This window comes from Symsagittifera roscoffensis, chromosome 4 (assembly GCF_963678635.1).
Source record: "Symsagittifera roscoffensis chromosome 4, txSymRosc1.1, whole genome shotgun sequence".
Taxonomy (NCBI): Eukaryota; Metazoa; Xenacoelomorpha; order Acoela; family Convolutidae; genus Symsagittifera; species Symsagittifera roscoffensis.
This window is the reverse complement of record NC_087065.1, coordinates 62,583,806-62,603,158: the sequence shown is the minus strand read 5'-3', so window position 1 is coordinate 62,603,158 and position 19,353 is coordinate 62,583,806. Positions and strand designations below refer to the sequence as shown.

At 36.0% G+C, this 19,353-nt stretch overlaps 1 protein-coding gene across 1 annotated transcript; it reads left to right on the top strand.

The window, feature by feature from the left end:
• Positions 1–1,119: 1,119 nt before the first annotated feature.
• LOC134844983 (protein hu-li tai shao-like) lies at positions 1,120–19,347 on the top strand. The gene is made up of 8 exons (XM_063861810.1): positions 1,120–1,518; positions 3,430–3,631; positions 12,641–12,688; positions 13,260–13,433; positions 14,820–15,037; positions 17,906–18,157; positions 18,525–18,941; positions 19,309–19,347. Exons 1-8 carry the CDS (start codon positions 1,402–1,404, stop codon positions 19,345–19,347), a joined length of 1,467 nt encoding a protein of 488 aa, XP_063717880.1. The 5' UTR covers positions 1,120–1,401.
• The last annotated feature ends 6 nt before the right edge of the window (positions 19,348–19,353 follow it).

The window sequence follows — 19,353 nt, the reverse complement described above, 5'->3', positions numbered from 1 at the left end:
ATGGTAAAGCTATGTTTCGCATATGTGTCAAATGATTAATTAAGTTTCTCTTAAATGTTGTTTTTAGATCTTCAACCAGTGTATATATAATACCTCGAATTTCATAAATCTTATATGCTGACAATTTTTTGGCTAATCTCAGTCGGCTCAGTTTCCGAATGAAAAATAATAGTAATTTGTTACGGTGGCGATAAGCAAGCGTTATCAAACTGGAATATAGACTTTTTTTCCGGTTAACAACTCCTTTAACAAAAATCAGTTGAATCTTTTTCTTTCACTTCTCTTCTTGTCTTCGTTTCTCTTCTTACCTTCTCTTAACATGTTCCAGATTGCTTCCCCCTTGGTCTGGAGGTAAAGCAGTTGTATTTGTACGCTAAGGTCTGGGGTTCGAGTCGTGGCCGGATCTTTTTTTTTTCAGTATCAAGGTAATTGAAAAAAAATTCCTGAGAAAAATGAATTGTTGGTTTTTGGTTTGTTCGATCAGGTTTTGTCGGCTAAATTGTCACAAAGGATTTTGCTTGTGCTGAGGTCAATTTTGCTTGTATTTGCAAGTGCAAATGTTTGTTCTAATTTCAAGGAGGACTTGAAAGATAAAAAAATTCATTAAATCTTTTTTTTTTCGGTTCAGTTGGTGTCTGCTCAAAAATGGTCGGCTTAGTTGCCACATAACTGATTTTTTTTGCTGTGGGGAACTTTCATTGTAGGTGCAAGTACTGTTCATTCTAGTTTCAAGGGGGACTTTGTCTCTGTGTCAAGCATAAAAGACATGTTTTGCTATCGTTGAAAGTTCTATAGTTGTTTGTATAGAGTTTTATGCAAATTAAATTAAGTTAGTTTCAATAATATACAGATCATTTGACCCTGAGCGGCAAAAAACTGATCGCAGGCGGCAGTTTTACCAAACTTAAGGGGAAGTGAGATCTTTAAAAGACATGTACTAAAAAAATTTTCCAAAGAAAACAACGACCCGGGCAAATAGTAAATATATTCTTCACTTTCTCCGAAATTGGAGCAATAAATGTATAAGAGTGGCAAAAAGGAAAATTTAACGATATTCTAACTGTGCATATATGGCTTGGGTTGGCATTGATTTAACATAGGTCCCTTATTGCTTGTTTAATATTGTGCCATTGACCACAATTCCACAAGTTCTTTTCGACAATATATGCACCAGATTTATCTCAATTTCTAAATCGCGTTTAGTTTCTGGTCGGTTCTTAGCATTTTGAGAACAAAACTATGTGGTTGAACCTTGAATCAACTGTTTAATTACTTGAATCTACTAACTTTTGTTAAGGATAACGATGATCGTGTTATTTCGAATTCAGAGTCAGATTGTGTATCTAGCATAGTATTGAAATTGCATTGGTAAGATACTGAAGACGAAGACTGCAACTCAAAATGCCTTCTGCGCCCAAACAGGACTTTCAGCAGGAGTTCGCCGACAAGCGAGATAAGTTTATGACTAATGGCACTATCCACGAAGAAGAAGATTTCGAAAAACCGGCCGCAATTGAGGTGAATATTATTCAAATAATTAATTTTACCTGTTAATTGACAAATCTCAAAAAGCAGCTGGCGATACTAGAAAACGCATGCACCCAATCCTAAACTAAAGTTCTCTCTGCTGTTGAAGGATTTATTTTTTCGTCTTTTAAACGATGAATTCAACTCGCACGTAGTCTGAAGAGGAAGGGGAATTTTCCTGCATCTTCTACCGTGAATTGCCGAGATTATATAAAGCTACGGTTATGTCCAACTCGCCCAATTTTATTAAAAAAAGAACTAATTTTGCAACTTCCTGGAATTGTAAGGTTCGATTAAATATCTGGTGCTTTCAATGTATTGTCGTATAAATCTTCAAGCTTATTACTTGAAATCACATAAAAATAAGCTTTTATTTTGATTTTTAAATAGTATAGCTTTTTTTGGGCTCAACTGGCGTCTACCCAAGTATTTCCGGCTTGGTTACTGATTCTTAAAGCTAGTTTCATTTCTAATTCAACGCTAATTTTTGACTTTCTCGGCGAGTTTTCCTCAAAATGGGTTTTCTTTCGAAACAAAAAAAATGAAAATTTATTTGGAAAATGAAAATGTATTAGACAATTTTCTGTCGGCTAGTTTGCTCTGCTTTGTGTTTTGTGTCGCTTGATTTTTTTTGTCGGCTTTTTTGATTTCGACTCAATTTATGCCCGCTTACTTGCCTGGTAGTTCATTCAGTAATTTTTTGGTAGATTTTTGTAGTAATTTTTTTCTTCATTCTCATGAGGGTAAATATAGTTCATGGTTTTCTGGTTTTTATAGGCGCCAAAATTGTCTTTAAAAAAACTTTCTGCTAGATAAGTTTTCAGTTTTTTTTTCGGTAGCATGGTTTTCGTTTTTTTTTGTATGTGAAACTAGTCTAGTTTTAATTTTAATTAGTTAGGTGTGTTTTAGGTTTAAGCAATTTTATTTGAAATTGATTTAAGTTGATGGCTTAACGTATTGTTTCAATAGGTCAAAACAATTAATAAATTTTCAGATTTTTTTTGCTCTGGGTTATTTTCATAGGCTTTCATAGTTTTTTCAGATTTTCGGCAGGTTTTTTTCTGTGGCAATTGTTTGTAATTTTTGCATTCTTGTTTTTGAAATTTTGTTTTTTGTTTTTTTTTTCTTTTTGATTTTACACTATAGCAATTAGCGGATAGGTCCTTTCAGCCTCGATGTTTCTTGTTAGATATGCAGATTCTTTGGTTGCAAGATTTAATGAACATTTTTCAAATACATTTAGTATTTTTTGTATTCTTATCGAAATGTATTCTTATCGTTTTCATCTATAGGTCATCAGAAATACATGGATAGAGTTAAGTCCAAATCCTCCTTTTGTTTTGAAACTAATTGATTTCTATAACATTGCAATTAAATTTTTCTTATTTTTCGCCTACGATTTCTTCAACAACTTTCTACGCGTTTGTATAGTTCTACATTCACAACAAGCAGAAGAGACGTCGCTAATTTGAAGATAACGATTTTTTTCGTAGTTTTTTACGAATGTGGTCGGAACATTCTGTGCTACTTGCACAGCAACCGGCTATCCTTGTTGTCATTTGTCAGCGTTTTTTTTGGTTTATTTTTTGTTGCCTAGCTCGCTTTGTTTGAGATAAATTGGGCGAAGGGTTTCAAACAAGACTTTTTTTTGGTTTGTTCGGGTTTATTAATATTTAGTTTGGTCCTGATTTTTTTCCAGAATGTCCTATTAGTTTGTTCATGTTGAGTTTAATAATTTGGCGTTTTGATGTTTTGTTCAGCTGTACCGATTACATGAAAACAGCACAATTAATCTGATTTAAATTGTTGTTTTGTGCTTCATTACACTTGTGTATTATTCACTCAAGACTTGAGATATTTCAGCAAAAAGTATGTAATTTTTTGATTTTGCGTTTTCATTAGGCGGATATCAAGGACATGGAGAAGAGGAAGAGAGTGTCGTATATCATGAACAGTGACGCCTTCAGAGCAGAGCTGGAGAACATCATCGACTACCAGCTGTCCCATGGGCCCCACCCGGCCAGTGTCATGGCACTGCAACACCTCGCAGACATGCTCCTTCCCACCAACGGGGCAGGACCATCCACCTCCACACTCTCTAAAGGTATGCAACAACCCTTCTCAATGTTTCCATTGAGAAGCTTGAGTATGCAACAACCCTTCTCAATGTTTCCAGGTGTTTACCCCACAATCATTCCTAAATGGTAAAATTGTTGATGTTATTTAGTATTACTTCTACTGCTAGCATCAAAAGACTATTTCTTCGGGAGAAAGGCTTAAAATGCTGTTATAACTACAGAAGTGCATCATACATATTAATGCATTTATGAATGAAATTAGGCATATATGCACTTTTTGGGTTCATTTTAAGTTCATTTGCTAATTGCCCTCTCCAATTGAGAAAGCAGTTAAGGCGCAAAAAAAAAACGTGATTCTAGTTTCGAAAGTGAAATTTTATTTTTTGATATGCTGGAGGTTTTTTCATTAAGTGCTACTTATGAACAGTTCTTGAAATTCAAAAAGATTTAACCTGATAAAGTTTTTCTTTGGAACTTGAAAATTGAAACATGGTGAAAAATTTTCAAGCTACTTTTTTCGGTTTCCTTGTTCTTTACACTTCCAAACTTCTGTTGACTATGTTTATATCAGTTGTAAGTTTACCAACTCCCTTTTGTTATAAGTTCAGTTTTTTTATTCATTCAGCTTAAAAGGTTACGGCTTATTATATCGGCTTGGTGGCCATATATTACGTCGTTTGATGTGTCAAAAGCTTCTTATGCTTGTTTGTGCTTTAAGTGGAGGGCTATGAAAACATTTTTCCCGGCTCAACGACGGTCTGCTCAATTATTGTCGATTTTGTTACCGCTTGCTGTTTTTTCCGATGCGAACTTCACATTCAATTATGACAAAAAATATTATGGCTTGTTTGCCATGCTATGTTTTTGTTATATCGCAAGTAGGTGGTGCAACGCTTAGTTTCACCGCTTTGCTACTTTCTTTTATTTGTATCAGATCGCATGATCGACTCATAGTCGTTTTTTTGCGAGGTGTGGAATTTTTTTTTGATACGTCAGTTTTAGTTTTAAAAAAATACTTGTAAGAGCTGGGTGGTCTAGAATGTGAATTTGAATCCTTCAATCCTAGTCAATATCCTTTCAATCATTCTGACTTGAACGTAAACAGTTCAAAACGTAATGTTTACTGGCTGGCAGCTGATTTATTTCGTTTGCTCCTGGCCTCTGGAATTTATACTTGTTTTAAACGTGGTCTGAATCCAGTAAAAGTTAACTATCTTATTGACTGAGAGCTGTTGCAACTGCAACTGCTGAGTTTCGACACCTTAAAGAATTTTCTAGTGCCGTTAAATGCATTCTTGAGATCCAAACTGTTTGCTCCACTTCAACTTTTCTAGAACGGAAAACTGACAGCCAAATCCTTTATATTTCGCAATGCTTAAATTCACTTTCACTTTGTCGTAATAGGTTGTAGACCCCGTCTGTACTTCTAGCGTTCAGTTGCACTGCTTTGGTCTGATTGTGTTATATGTATAGTGAGTTTGAGGCTGATATGTATCCGATGGTCCCAACCGATGATTTAATTCAGTTAGTTCAGTTCCGATCTGGGACACAATTATGTATCATTATAATACTGCACTCTAGAACAGCACATAAAACTGTAGAGTTTAGCCAGTTGATCTCCTATCTGTACTTAGTGAGTATAGTTATTGTGCCAGTAATGCCAATATAATACCATGGCATGGACTTTGTGTGCTCTGAATACCTACTATGCTCGAAGGAAAAACTCAACATACGTAAATAAAAATTCCAATCCATGGCAGCCAGACCGAATTATTAATACCATGCACCACCACTGTTGCAAATTCTCCAATTTTCACTTTGTAATGTTCATGTTCCGTCAATACAGCTACTAGCAGACTCAGCTTATGCGGGCCCCAAATGTGCAAATATACGAGGGAATTTCAATTCATATTTTGGACATGAAAATAGATTCACCAGTTTTTACTCTGTCTGTTTCTGTCTCATTTCTAGCTCTCCCATTTTTGCGCCAAGCTAAATTGAGAAAGTAAAATGGAGCGGAAAAGATAAAGAAAATAAATGCGACCAGCTCGGTTGAATTGCGAGCTTCTAGCTCCGGTTGGTTCCCGTTCTATTCCCCACTTGCTCATGCTAAAGTATTCCGCTTTTCATTTTTCCATTCTTTTTTCTCTCGAGGCAGAATCGAAACTGTTTTACATGTAAATACAAATAACATGCGTCTCTCCTCCCCAGAGCGCCGCTATTTTATTCTTCCTTCTTTCATTTATTTTTCATTTCCATTCCTTCCCTCCTAAGTGTAAAATAATAGCAATCTTAATGGTGTTAGGTAAATCAGACGACTGGAACTTAAGACGACCCATTAAGAAGTCTAAATGTATTTGGAATCCTCTAAATGGTTAAAAGTTTCTAACTTTTATGCACGTAAATTTAAAATTGAAACGTTGAAGGTAATAGCCGTTTTCTTTTTTTTCTGATTTAATTGTCTTCTTAAGTCACCGTGGAATGATTGTTTTATCGGCTTATGTGCCAGATGTTAGTCATGATATTCTAGCAAAGACATAATTTAAGAGCCGGATCATAGGCAATGAAAAGGTTCGACAGATACGCGTCAAAAATGAAAAACAGAAAAGGAAATCATACATGGCGGTGATATAAATGCAAAAATCATACCATAACAAGATAGGGAATAGACATTTTTATACCTACAAAGTCTGAATTTTTTATTATTTTTTGACGTGAGTAAGTATCAGGTGGCAAACAAATGCAGATTAAACTGCATATCACATCAAATATAGTTTAAACATATGGGAGGCAAAATAAATAGCAGTTTGCATCAAATGAATGGAGAGGGAAAATGCATCGTGTTTTGACTGTCTAGTCTTTAGTCTGTCGTGCCCGCCTTCTAGTTTCTTTCGCTCTTCTTTCGTTGATTTTAGTTCTAATATCTAATTTTATTCGCCACTCAGCACTTTCGGTTGTTTGTCTTCAATTTTTCTTCACTTCGAATCCATTTTTTCTTCAATTTCCACCTTCCTTTGAGCTTGTAAAATAACTAGGCATATACAGGATACCACTCTAACTGGTGTGTCTAAAAAGGGCAGCAGGGTCTGAATTTATCTATGGCTTAGTCAGCTCCATGGCATGCAAATGAGACCGGGTCTCGCCATTGTAAACGAGCTCTGCTGCTCGGCGTTACTTGATTTCAACGTGAACAAAGAACCCAGTTGCTTATATGTTTGCCAATTTAACTTTAGCTAGACGACAAAAAAGTAGTCAAAACCAAGTTCACTAGATTGTACTCTGGTAAAAACATGCTCTGCAAGCGCGTTGCGCTCGACTGAAATATGAAACCAGCAATTAGTTAAATATGAAATTTTGGCTATCCTTAAGTTGTCGACTTAAGCTCTCTCTGTTTAATTTCCAAATTATGTAGCCTACTTTGCATACGCTATTTCTGTAGCTATCGTGGAACCTATGGGGGCGTTAAATGAAAATTTTTGTTAAATATGAAAAATGTAGAGGAACCTTGTATTGGTGCTTTAGTTTTTTCTTTTTTTTTGTTTTCCACGCAAAATCAGTACCAAAAATAATCATCGGAGTGGGTCAAGTTATAAACCAAATTGAAGCGCTTTCAGTCCTGATTCAAACGACATTTAAAAATTTTCAAAAAATTTTATCGAGAAAAACTTGTTAAAATTTTTCGATTTTCATTTCAATTTCAACTTAGTTTTTGGAGTTTTTAGCGCAATTTTTGGAACCAGTACTTTTGAGATCAATAAGACTCTGGTACCAATATTTTGATTGCCTAAATTCAACTCCACTAAGACGTTTTGAAAAGTATAAGAAGTTCAAACACGAAAAAAGCATTTTTTTGTTTTTCAACTTTCTTCTTAAGTGCAACATAGTTCGAAGTTTTGTTTGCTATTTTTTTTAGCGCCAGGGTGCCCTTATCCTATAATTGTTGTATCACAAGTGGTGCGAAGCTCAGCTTTGCCTCTCTGTTAAATGCGGGCTTCACTATCTCACCATATTTCAGCGTTTTATTTTTGCATGTTTAACGAAAGATTTTTTGACGTTTGAGCTATATCGAATACTGCAATCCTAGAGATTTTTATCATTTTTTGAGTGTGAATGTTTGTGACTATTTTACCAAGCCTAATTTAGTAACCCAAAAGATGGATGCTGTCGGGATTCGCCCAGCGGTTGCGAATTTGGCTTTCAAATATGAATACCCAATTCGTTTTAGCTTACGAAAGTTTTAGAAAGCTTAAATTTAAAAACTTTCACAAGTTTTGAAATTCTAAATCTCAGCAGTTGCAAAACTTGCTTTCAAGTGTGACTGCTCAAATGCTTTAAGTTTCAGAGATTTTACGTTTTCGTAAGATTTTTTCAAAAATTTTCAAAAACCTGAGATTAAAAAATTTGACAAATTGGAATTTCACAAACCTATAGCAGGTTGCTTCCTCGGTGATCTCATGAGTTGTAAGTCTTTCCTCCATATATAACTGCCGAAATCCTTTTTGCTTCCCAGATTGGACATTGTTTCAATGTTTTTCAAAATTGGAAAAAAAATTTGGAAGTACCCAGCCTATGTAGTGTTGCTCTCAGTTTACTCACAGTGGTTGCAAATCTTGCCTCCAAATTTGACTGCTCAGACATTATGACGGATTTCATGTTTTTTTAAAATTTGAGTAAAACAAGCTGACAATTTGACAAGGGTGCTGTCAGGGTACTCACAGAGGTTGCAGATCTTGCTTCCAAGTTTGACCGCTCAAATTATCTAAGTTTCCGAGATATAACATTTTTTGTGATTTGTCGAAAATTTGAAGCACCGGAGGTGCGTTACACGCTAGCTTTAATTTATTTTGGCAAATAGTTCAGATTTTAGGGCAATTCTCGGGCGAAGAATATCGGAAAATCTTACTAAAGGGATTGTTCTATCAGTTCATTTGCGTGGTGATCTTTTCGGGCGCAAAGTATCTGTTTTTGTATCTGCATTCCAATTATTTTCTTTTCAGAAATTATATTCTGATTTTTTTTTCGTAGCACAGACATTTATTGTTTGTCTATAGTAGATAAACTTCTAAGTTTTGATTGAGATTGATTTGAGTTGTCTTTTGAAATGACTAAACCGAGGCTTAAACTCAGAAACTCTTTGAAATCCATTTTAGAGAAGAGAGAGTAAGCTTGGGAGGTTGAAATGGAATCGAAGTTGAACCAACAATAATGTTTGCATGCCACTGATAAGCTGCTCTAACTAGCAATGTAAAAACGCGATAAGTTGCCAATCGATGCAATGTCTTGCCTTGTCCATGCAACCCACTCAGCGTACACCTAATTAAACCACCGTGAGCATTAAACCACCGTTACCATACGGTTGACTTACCATTAGTAATACTTTCATTCAACTGCCACCTCTGCTCGTTGTTATGCACCCTAAATCCAGTAATTCTTCAAACTGCGGTTGAAGCTGAAATGTAAAGCTAACTTTGCATGCGTGCTCTGAATTGTCCTGAAGTTGAACCTTTAAAAATTGAATCCATCTTGGAAGTTCTGTCTACCGCGTAATCAAATGTAGTCAGTGAATGCTTTGAATGAATTAAATGAATTCACGTCTTTAGGGCGTTCGTATGTTTTTATTTTTTTTTCCCAGGAAAAAACTTTCGTAAGTTTGGTTTCTTTTTTTTTCACTATACATGTAAAGAAAATTAGGTTCTCTGTCAACAAAAAAGCAAATGGCGAAATAAAACAAAAGTTTTATGGGCTCGAAATCGATTTTAAATTTAAGATTTCCCAGCGGAAAAAAAGTTCACTTTTGACCCCGTTTTCTCTAATTCGGTTAGTTTTATTTTAAAAACGACAAATATAACAGGTTCCTGAATGTTCATTTTTTCAACGCGTTGTATTTTTTCTGCTCTACTTAACAGTCTATGGTATCTACTAAAGAATCTCCACCCCTATAAATAAATACAGTAGATTAGCACTAGAGCTTGTTTTGAGAATTCTAATTTTTCTGATGGGTCGAAAATTCGACTAACTTAATGTACTGTATAATCTAGCCTCTTTCTTGAAGTGGGAGATTGTTTAGTAGAATTATTTTTTCTTCGAAATTCGGTAGTTGAAAAGTCAATCATTGTTTTTTAGTTTTCTTGAATTCATGGACTTTTTTCCAGCTTTCTGTTTTTTTAGCGGTTTCAATTTTGTCTTTATAAGTTCACTCTAAGTTCATTTGCGAAAAGCTGAGTAAATTAAAATTATGATCTTCAAAAACTTGAAATTGCGCAAAAAAAATCTGAATGAAGTCTAATTTGAAAATGTATTTTAGTTTTCAAAACTTCCAGCGGAATAAAAATTGTATATAATGATTCAGTTTTCTCAGATTTTATTAGTTGATCAAAAATATCAATAACTTTAAAGATTCCTGAAGTTCAAAGAGCTTTGAATTGATATTTGTTTCGAATGTTACATTTTTTTGAAGTAATTCAATCATATGTTTTCTGGGTTACTTGAAATCATTGATTCTGCTCAAACTGTGTTGTTTTGATATTTGCCATGCAGTTTTGAAGTTTGATTACTTAGTTTCGTACCTACAGATCATGTCAGTTCTGATAAGTTCTATATATGAGTATAACATGCAATATATAAGTTTTTGTCTAATAGCCCATTTGGAAAACAATTAGCACGCTGCCCTTAATGAGATGCAGATATTCGACTTGCGTTGTGATATTTCGTGGTGTATTCATCAGTTCAAAATATTTGATAAAGCTCTTGAAAATGCAGTCAGCTGTGTCGTGTGAGCAAATGCCGCTGTATAACATGCAACTGCTTAATCTGTGTGAAAGTCCATTACACAATCGGTGAATGTAGCTAGTGACTGAGTAAATACAGATTTCATTTGTTTTTACTACAGATTCATGTGTTTGCATGACGTGAACATTTTTTTCTGGGGATGTGAAAAAGTTTTATCAGCTATTTTTAAATTAAAACAATAGTATCGTAATATGGTTTACAAAGGGTAGATTGTATTTTTTTCCTTGACTATCCCTCTCCGATGAGTTTAATTGAGGATACATTAAGTTTCCTGTCTTTCCTCAGCCGGATGTAAATTTCAGTGTAACCTTTCGCTGTTTGCATGTCGCGGATCGTAACTGATTAATGGTGAGCTAGACATTGAAAATATCAATGCTTCAATTGATCTTGTAGAATTGAATTTGAATTCAAGTCGAGACGCATTGGTATTTCAATCATTCCTGATGAGGGCTCAGCAGCATTTATCGCCCATGAAAGTGATGATGCTGTAACACTCCTGGAAATTTTTCAATTTCTAAATATAAATGTTTATCTTTTTACCTTTCATTCAATGATTGAATTGATTTTGGAAAAAGAGTTGCATGAAATGATCAAAGCCTGCCTTCAGGGGGAATTGAATCGATTTGTAGACTCCCTCAGTTCCACTTACCTATTGCTATTCAATTCTACCAATTCTTCCTGTTGCTAGTCTCAGAACGTAATAATTTAGATATGCCAGTTTTCTTGAAGCTTCAGTTCAGCTCATTCTCTTTCTCCTTTGTACCTCTAAAACGACAAAAATCAGAAAACTCAAACCAGTACCCACTTCAGACCCAGCCCTAATAAAAATTAATAATGAAAGTCGAATTAGGTAGGTCTTGCTGATTTTTTTTCAGGAAAAAGTCTTAAAATTTGTTCACGCTCAATCTTGATTTTTTAAAGTAATGAACGTAGTGAGGACTCTTATATAGGTCTTGCTGCTTTTTTTGTTTGCATTTTTTCAGGAAAAAGTCACAAAATTTGGTCACGCTCAATTTTGATTTTTCGCGATTTGACTTGTGATTTCTTAAGTTCCGTGGATTTCCATTGTTAAAAGGAAAGAAAAGTGTAATGGTCACAAACAACGTGATCGACTTCCAAATTCGAAAACGGAAATTAATTATCGGATATCCCAGTGAAATAAAAGCTGACTGCTTAGCCAAGTGATGTAAATGTTAAAGTATTCATCAACGTCAATTGACTTGTTTGGTCATTTTTACGTTTTCTTTGTGGAAATAGTCTCAGAACCAGAAGTGGTTCACCTCAAATTTGTACGGTTTGGTTTTTAGTTTTCTAAAGTTCACTTCAAATTCATTTGCCTAACGAAGAAAAATTACTCTCTCGCAGTTGAGGTGAGTGAAAGTCCGCGGTGGACTTCTCATACAGCAATTTTGGATAAGGTACGCCGTCTGTTCGTCACGCTATCTAATTTTCGGCCGGATAGATTCGTGCAACTCTTAGGCAAATACCGTTCCTAATCTTACTCTTATATTTCCGAGTCTCAATAGATCTAGTATATACTGGTATTCTTACGAGGTTAGAGGAGAGGAAGAGCAACTGCTTTCTAAATTATTTTTTCTCTGGCTGAAACTATAAATAGCTTCAGCTGTAAAAATTATAAGTTTTAGTAATATATCATAATTGTTTAGTGTTAATTATCAAAGGATACAATTAGATATAAAATACTTGTTTTAAATTGACTCCAAATTCATGCAAATTAGTTCAATTAAATTTTTTTTCTGAAGGGCTGGACGCTCTCGAACTGCAAAAGAAAGTTGCAAATGGCGTGCAAAAATATGAGTGACTTTTAGATTCAAAAGTGGGTTTTATTTTTAAGATATCGCGAAAATTTAGAGAAACTGCTTTAAAAGGTGACATTTTTTTTGAAAATCAAAATTCGAAACAGTTTTCAATTATTTTTTGGTTTACTGGAATTCATTTCATTGGTTCTTTTCCAACTGTCTGTTGGTGATGTTTTATTTTTACTAGCCGCTTTAGGTTTTTATCTTTTCTTAAAGTGCGATGCACCCCGATATGTTAGTTTATGTTTGGAAGCTTTTTCATTTATAGAAGTTGGATAAGAAACTAAAAAATGATAAAGTTATGCATGTTAAGCCACTTGCTGAAATCAGTATCATTGCGGATGGTCAATTTACCTCAATTGTGTGATATTTTTTGCATGTGATAAGGATTGTATGGTAAGGTTTGTAAGTGACTTGATTTTTCAGACGCGGGACCCCCTCCCGCAGCTGTGGGCTCGACGCCCAGTAAAGCATGTAAGCGCACACTCTATCTCAGAATCGCCTCTTAACAACAGTCAGAATTGAAAGTTCAAATGTGTAGCCTCTGCTATTGTTTAATGGTGTCATCAGCGAACATCTTTTTAATCTGTCAGCCATTGAATTGTATTGGTTACATAGTTACTGTAAAACAGTAAATGTACAACCTATTGTTTACTATTTTTCTCTGTGTTGTCGGTTTTTTCTATTGGCGCTACTATGTAGTCTGCAGACAATCTTTTTAAATTTCAACAAAGGAAAATATGTTTTTAGCCATTTTATGTCATGCAGTTTTTCTCTGATATCATTTCATCATCTTTAACTACTGAACACTTTCACTGACATTAAATGAATACTCTTGGTATTACTCGTTATGATTTTTTTTTAAATTGGCTCCAAATGAAGAAATTTGAGGAGTGTTGTCGTCAATTTCAATGAATTACAAGCTTTTCGAAGCTTCATGTGATCAACGTCGTCTCAAATGCAATCATTTATTAACCATCAATTACAGCTTGATTCAGTATTGTGTGTACTATGGAATTGTTAGTGAGTGTGTGTGTCGTTTCAGCCGGTGGCAGTGTGACCCCTATAGCCGATCTGCGTGGAGTGGACGCGAGTGGCTACAGTAAAGGAGAGCGCTTCCTCAGATGCAAGCTGGCTTCCTTGTTCCGACTGCTGGACCAAGAGGGCTGGGCAGACTCCTCCGTCGGAACCACCACCCACATCTCAGCCAGAGTCTCCGGTTAGTTGGATATCTCATCTAGCGCTAGATCAGGGAAATATCGATCCGAGTCATTACTATTCAAATCCAATTGTGAAGATTTCTGCATTTGAAAAAAGCGCTGATGCAAACGGTAGCTGACAGATGCACATCTATTTTTGTCAAGCCTAAATGATGCCAGCTTTCGGAGAGCCTCAGTTTCTTTAGATTGATGTCGACATTAGAAAGAATAACAACCTATGTTTTAGTATAACTATTAGAAAAAGATTATGTCAATATTTAGTGGGATCGTTTGAAAGTCACAGTGCAAAAGGTAAGTTACTATCCACCGCTTATTTAGCCTCAGTGCCTCACAGACCAATGTATGGGGAAATTATAAAAGTTTTGTTGTAAATCATTTGGAAAAAGAAACGAAAGCTATTTGGCAAACAGGCAGTGATTTTTATTCAGGTGCGTTTTTTTTTCTTTTTTTTTTTGAGGAAACGAATGATTTTTTTAAGAAGTAGGTGATGAAATGAGTGCGATTCTCAGCTCCATTCACGATAAAAAAAAGCCGCTTTAGGGTTTATTACGATTTGAACCCGCTGGTAATAATTTTTTTTAAAAGTAGGTTTTGAAATGAGTACGATATGCAGTTCCATTAACGGTAAAAAAGAAAGCCGCTTTATCTCGATTCTAACCTGTTGGCAAATAAATAGTAATAATGAAAAACGAAGGCGGCGTAAGAAGGCAGCGTAAATAATGGCTTCATTAATGACCTAGTTTATGAAGCCGCTTTAGCTCTCGAAAGAATCGATATGAGAATACCACTGTCGAATACACGAAGATGGTGTTAAATTAATGATGACGATTATTCGTGATCAGACATTCCCGACCCATTCGTTTCCGCCCCAGACACTTCAGCCCCAAAAACCCAGTCGATTCCGCCCCAAAAGCAGTCATTTCAGGAACTGACTGTTTTTGGGGCGGAAGTGACTCGGGCGGATATGTCTGGGTGTCATGATAATTATTTGAAACTCAAAGGTGGAATTTCTAATTCAGTCTTTTCTCTCGGTTTCTTTGGTTCGTTTACAATTTTCTAACGTTCTGTTGGAAGTTTTCGAGTTTTAATGGGTTTTGGTTGAAATTTAGATTAAGACATTTTTTCAAGCTTTTTGTCAGTTTTACTTTCAAAGCTTCTCTCTCATTTTCGAAGCGGTGGTAATAGTGCGAATGTTTTTTGTAGTTTCTAAAGCGTATTTAGTTGTAGAATCACCAGTGGAATAAAAATGTCTTTGAAGTTTAGGCAATAGGCATGTGTTTTTAAGTTTAAGCCTTTCACTCTCTATGTTTTTCTATTAAACTCATGGTGCATGGGTTCCTTTTAGGTTGTCTAAGCTGTTTATGACCATTAGTGTTTATCTGTAGGCGAGCAGGACAGTGTGTTGATCAACCCTAGTGGCCTGCACCTGCAGGAGATCAGTGCCACCACCCTGGTCAAAGTGGACCAGCATGGCAATGTGATGCATCCTGGAAGCACCACATTCGGAGTGAGTGGCGTGGCCACCAGTATGCACACGGCACTGCACAGAGCCAGACCAGATGTCAGGTGCATCCTACACCTCAAAGAGGCCCATGTCAACGCGGTCAGTATCACTCACAATCACAAATACATCACATGGTAATATGGCATATCCAAACAATAAGGTCAGGGATCTGGGATTTTCACAAGGGGGTGGGGGTCAGATTTTCAGTGCAGGAATTTTAGGGCAATCAAATTCAATTACAAGCACAAAACATCAAAACGAATACCTTGCTTAAATTAAGCGAGTTTTCTCTGTTCTGTTCATATTTTGAATAGTCGATGAACATAGTTCAGACTCTTATATAGTTCGTGATGAGTTTTTTTCAGGAAAAGTCCTAAATTTTGTTCAGGCTGAAATTTGATATTTGGAGGTTCTTTTCACTTTTTTTTCTGTCAATTATTTCAGTTCAATTATTTTGTTAGAAACAAGACAAACTCCACTAATGAACAGCGAAAGTGTAAAGGTCTCGAAAAACGTGATTGACTTATTTCGAAAACGGAATTTATTTCACGGAATTTTTTTTATTGATCCAGTATGTTCAAATTGGGTTTTTTTAATCGAAAAAGTGTCAATTATAAATTGTTGTAGAAATTCAGAGAGCCGTAAGGCCAGCTATTTTTTCTTCGGAAATCGAGAATTGACGTTTTTTTTCTGTTTACTTGCGTTCATTGACTCTTTTCCAACTGTCTGTTAGCTATGTTTGTTGTTTCAGGAAAAGTCTTAAAGTTTGTATATCTCTTAGCTACTAAGTTATTACCCTATTGCAGCCGGGTTCTAGACTTTTTTCCCGTAAACAGCTTTGTCCACAGGACTCGTCTGGACTCATCTCTACCTTGTTTGATTATGGATTCAAATTTCTTAGTGTTCCTGACCAACTTAGCCTGAAGGTAACAAATATGCCTGAGAAGCCAAAGGTCCTGGATTTGAGCCTGACCGTGACCTATTTTTTTTTTCAAACAGGATATATTCTGTTTCTCAAAAAATTGTCGGCCAATTATTTGTCTGCTTTTCTGTTGTCGGCTTAGTTGTCACATCTCGAAATTGTTTTTTCTACGCGCAATTGTTTTATGTTGTTTTCAGCGTTTGAATTACGCTTAAATTTTATAATTTTACTTACCATGACTTTATATTTCCTTCTTTGTTTTTTTTTGTTTCGCTTAAAAAATTCCTTGGGCCAAGTACATTTTGGCCTATTTTTTCATCGGCTTGATGACCTAATTTTGAGACGTTTCAAGATTAACACAATTTTAGCACTCCCCTCCGCACTTTTCAAGTTGGCTGTATGTTTACTAATCTGTTTGTTGAGTTTTCATTTTTTTTCGTTTCGATATTTTTAGAACTTTTATGCAAAAATTTTAGTTTTTCTTAGAACCTCTCCTAGTTTTCAAAAAAGGAGTATCAATTGAAAGACCGCTTATTCACTGTGTGCCTGCATAATCTCCTACAGTATTTTTTTACATGACCCCCCTGTCTACAGTCTTCGAAAAAGTATGGGGGACAATTTGACCCATATTTTTGATTTTTCTTTTCGTTTTCTCGAAAACTATCTCTCTCAAATTTGAGTTCTTAGTTTCAATGGATAGAAATGTCTTTAAAGATTCCCTTGCTTAAGAGGCTCCGACTAATTTTTTTTGCACAAAGTTATGGCCCTCGGAAAAGTCAAATTTCTTAGTTTTGACCGTTTTGTGGATATTTTCGACTTTTCTTGAAAACTAACCTCTCAAATCTGATATTGTGAGTTCAATGAGATAGCAGTTAGTGGGAAGTTCCTCTGCATTAGCGGACACTAACAAAAAATTTTATACAAGAAGGTATCGCCCTCTGAAAAGTCAAACTTTTTTTGACCGTTTTTTAAACTTTGAATATTCTCGAAAATTACCCTGGCTTTCCTAAGATTTTGGAATTACAATTCTCAGAATGGGCGTTGGGAAATTCATTTAATTTTGCTACTACGCCCAATTTTTTTTCTACTCCAAAAGTTATGGCCCTCGAAAAAGTAAACATCTTGATTTTGTGACCGTTTTTTTAAAAGATTTTGACTTTTCTCGAAAACTACTCTCCCAAATCCGATATTGTTGGTTCAATGAGATAACGGGTAGTTAGAACCTCCTCTGCATTAGCGGACACTAACGAAAAGTTTTACACAAGAAGTTATCGCCCTCTGAAAAGTCAAATTGTTGATTTTTTGACCGTTTTAAATTTTTTTAATATTCTCGAAAACTACCCGCCATACCTGAGATTTTGGGTTCAAACGGTTTGCAGAAAAACTTTATGGGTTTTGAAAAGTTTTTTGATTGGTTCTCAAAACTTTCGACCGCTTTTTAGTAATTTTTTGAATCAATCAAATCTGAGATGAAAGTTCCATTGAAAGAATGGGTTGCGATAATTGCTCCTGCTGAGGCAGCGATTCCTTAACTTTTTGTAAGAGAAATTTTATCTCCTTGGGAAAATTGATTATCTCAAAATTTCTTACTCTGACTTATTTTAGTAGAGAAACAATTTATGTTTTAGGCAAAGTCCAATTTTTGAAATCACACTTTTCGTGCCGCATCAGCATAGCAAACTTATTCAATATTAAACACGTACCTCCAGCTTTAGCTGGGCCTGTAGTTGTTTTTTATAGAGGATAGTTGTTGTTTACGAAATATTTGGTTCAACTAATTTTTTCTATTTTTTTCGACTGTTTTTTTTATTTTTGTATTGTATCGCAAGTGGTGCCAAGCTCTGCTTCGCCTCTGTGTAAATTTTGATTTTGAAATATGCCGAACTGGAAATTTGTCCAATTCATATAAATGAAACCGCATTTACAAAAAATAGGGTTCCATGGAAATGTATGTAGTATACTTGAAGGTGGATCCCTTGAGTGATGTCTGGGTCTGATTAATGAGGGTTTGAGTTTTTGGGTAATGTTTGTGGTGAGTGCTTCAGGTTTCCGCTATGAAGCACGGCCTCCTACGCACAGGAGTGGACAGTTGTGTGCTGGGTAATATCTCCACCCACCCCTTCTTCGTCTCAGGGGGAGGAGCTCTCTCGGACGATGTGAAGGAGTCTTTGTCGAGGGAGTTGGGAGCCGTGAACAAAGTGATGCTGCTGAGCAACCTGGGAGCAGTAGTGTGCGGAGCCACAATTGAAGAGACATGGCAGCTAACCACAAACCTGGTGCAAGCATGCAGGTCACAGGTTAGAAAATCAAAATATCGCTGGGTCAGAACCCATCATGAACTTTTGCTCTTTGCTTGAGGTTGACGCAAGGATTTCCTATCCAGAAATTTTCAATCAGGGAGTCAACTTTGGTTTTCGGGAAAAGTACTTTCTATCCTTTGTAGATTAAAGGTCTTAGCTAAGTATTCATAATAACAATCTGCCAACTCGATAAGTCTTATCTCATATTTATGGAGCTGAGATGCTCTCAGCGATATTAAGCGATTCGAAGAAGCTAAATTTTGAATGAAACGATTGAAGGAAATAATGTCGCTCTTTGAGAATGTTTGCATTGTCTTCTTGACTTCGTGCTTGGATCGTTCTTCAACTGAGTTGCGTGTTTTAGCTGCAGTGCCTGCAAGCTGCTGGCGGCAACGTGGACAATATCAGTCTTGTCGGCGAAGACGAGGCTCAGAAGGTTTTCCAGAGTGCCTGGAGTGGAGGAGACCTCGATTCTGAGGGAGGACGACAATGGAAGTTCGGAGAGATGTTGTTCGAAACTAAGATGCGCCAGTTTGACAACAGCGGCTACAGGACCGGATACATATACAAGAATCCATTGATCAAAGTCCCCACCAAGCCCAAGTTTGATGTTGAGGTGCCTCCAGCGACTAGCTCAATGGGATACTTCTCGGACAGTGAGACCCTACGGGCGACTAAGAACTCACGAGATAGATACATCCACTCGGGTGGCTACGAGAGAACGGAGGCTGAAATCTTCTCGGACGGAGACACGCCAGCGGACAAAAAGACCAAGATCAAGGTAAGCTCACTGGACGATGATATCTGATATATGAAGTACGATGTTATAAACCGATAGCTATAATCTTTCGGATATACACGCGGTTATTACGGCACACAACATAGCTGACTAAAACTTACCGGGGCTTACCGTGAGTTGAAACATGTAGTGTTGCTAGCATGCAAGATCTGTGTCCTGCAAAACTGGGCTTTTCTAATCAAATCTAAGCGTCTATTTTTCTATCGGTATCCGAATGTTGAAAAGAGATATAAATATTCCAGTTAAAGAATTAGTATACAATATACTTAATTCAGCTATAAGTAATTCTCATCTCCACTCACTCATTTTACTGATATCAAATATTAGAATATTTCTGTTTTTTTTTCAGTGGGTGCGCAAAGATGACACATCAGTTCAAAATATTTGATAAAGC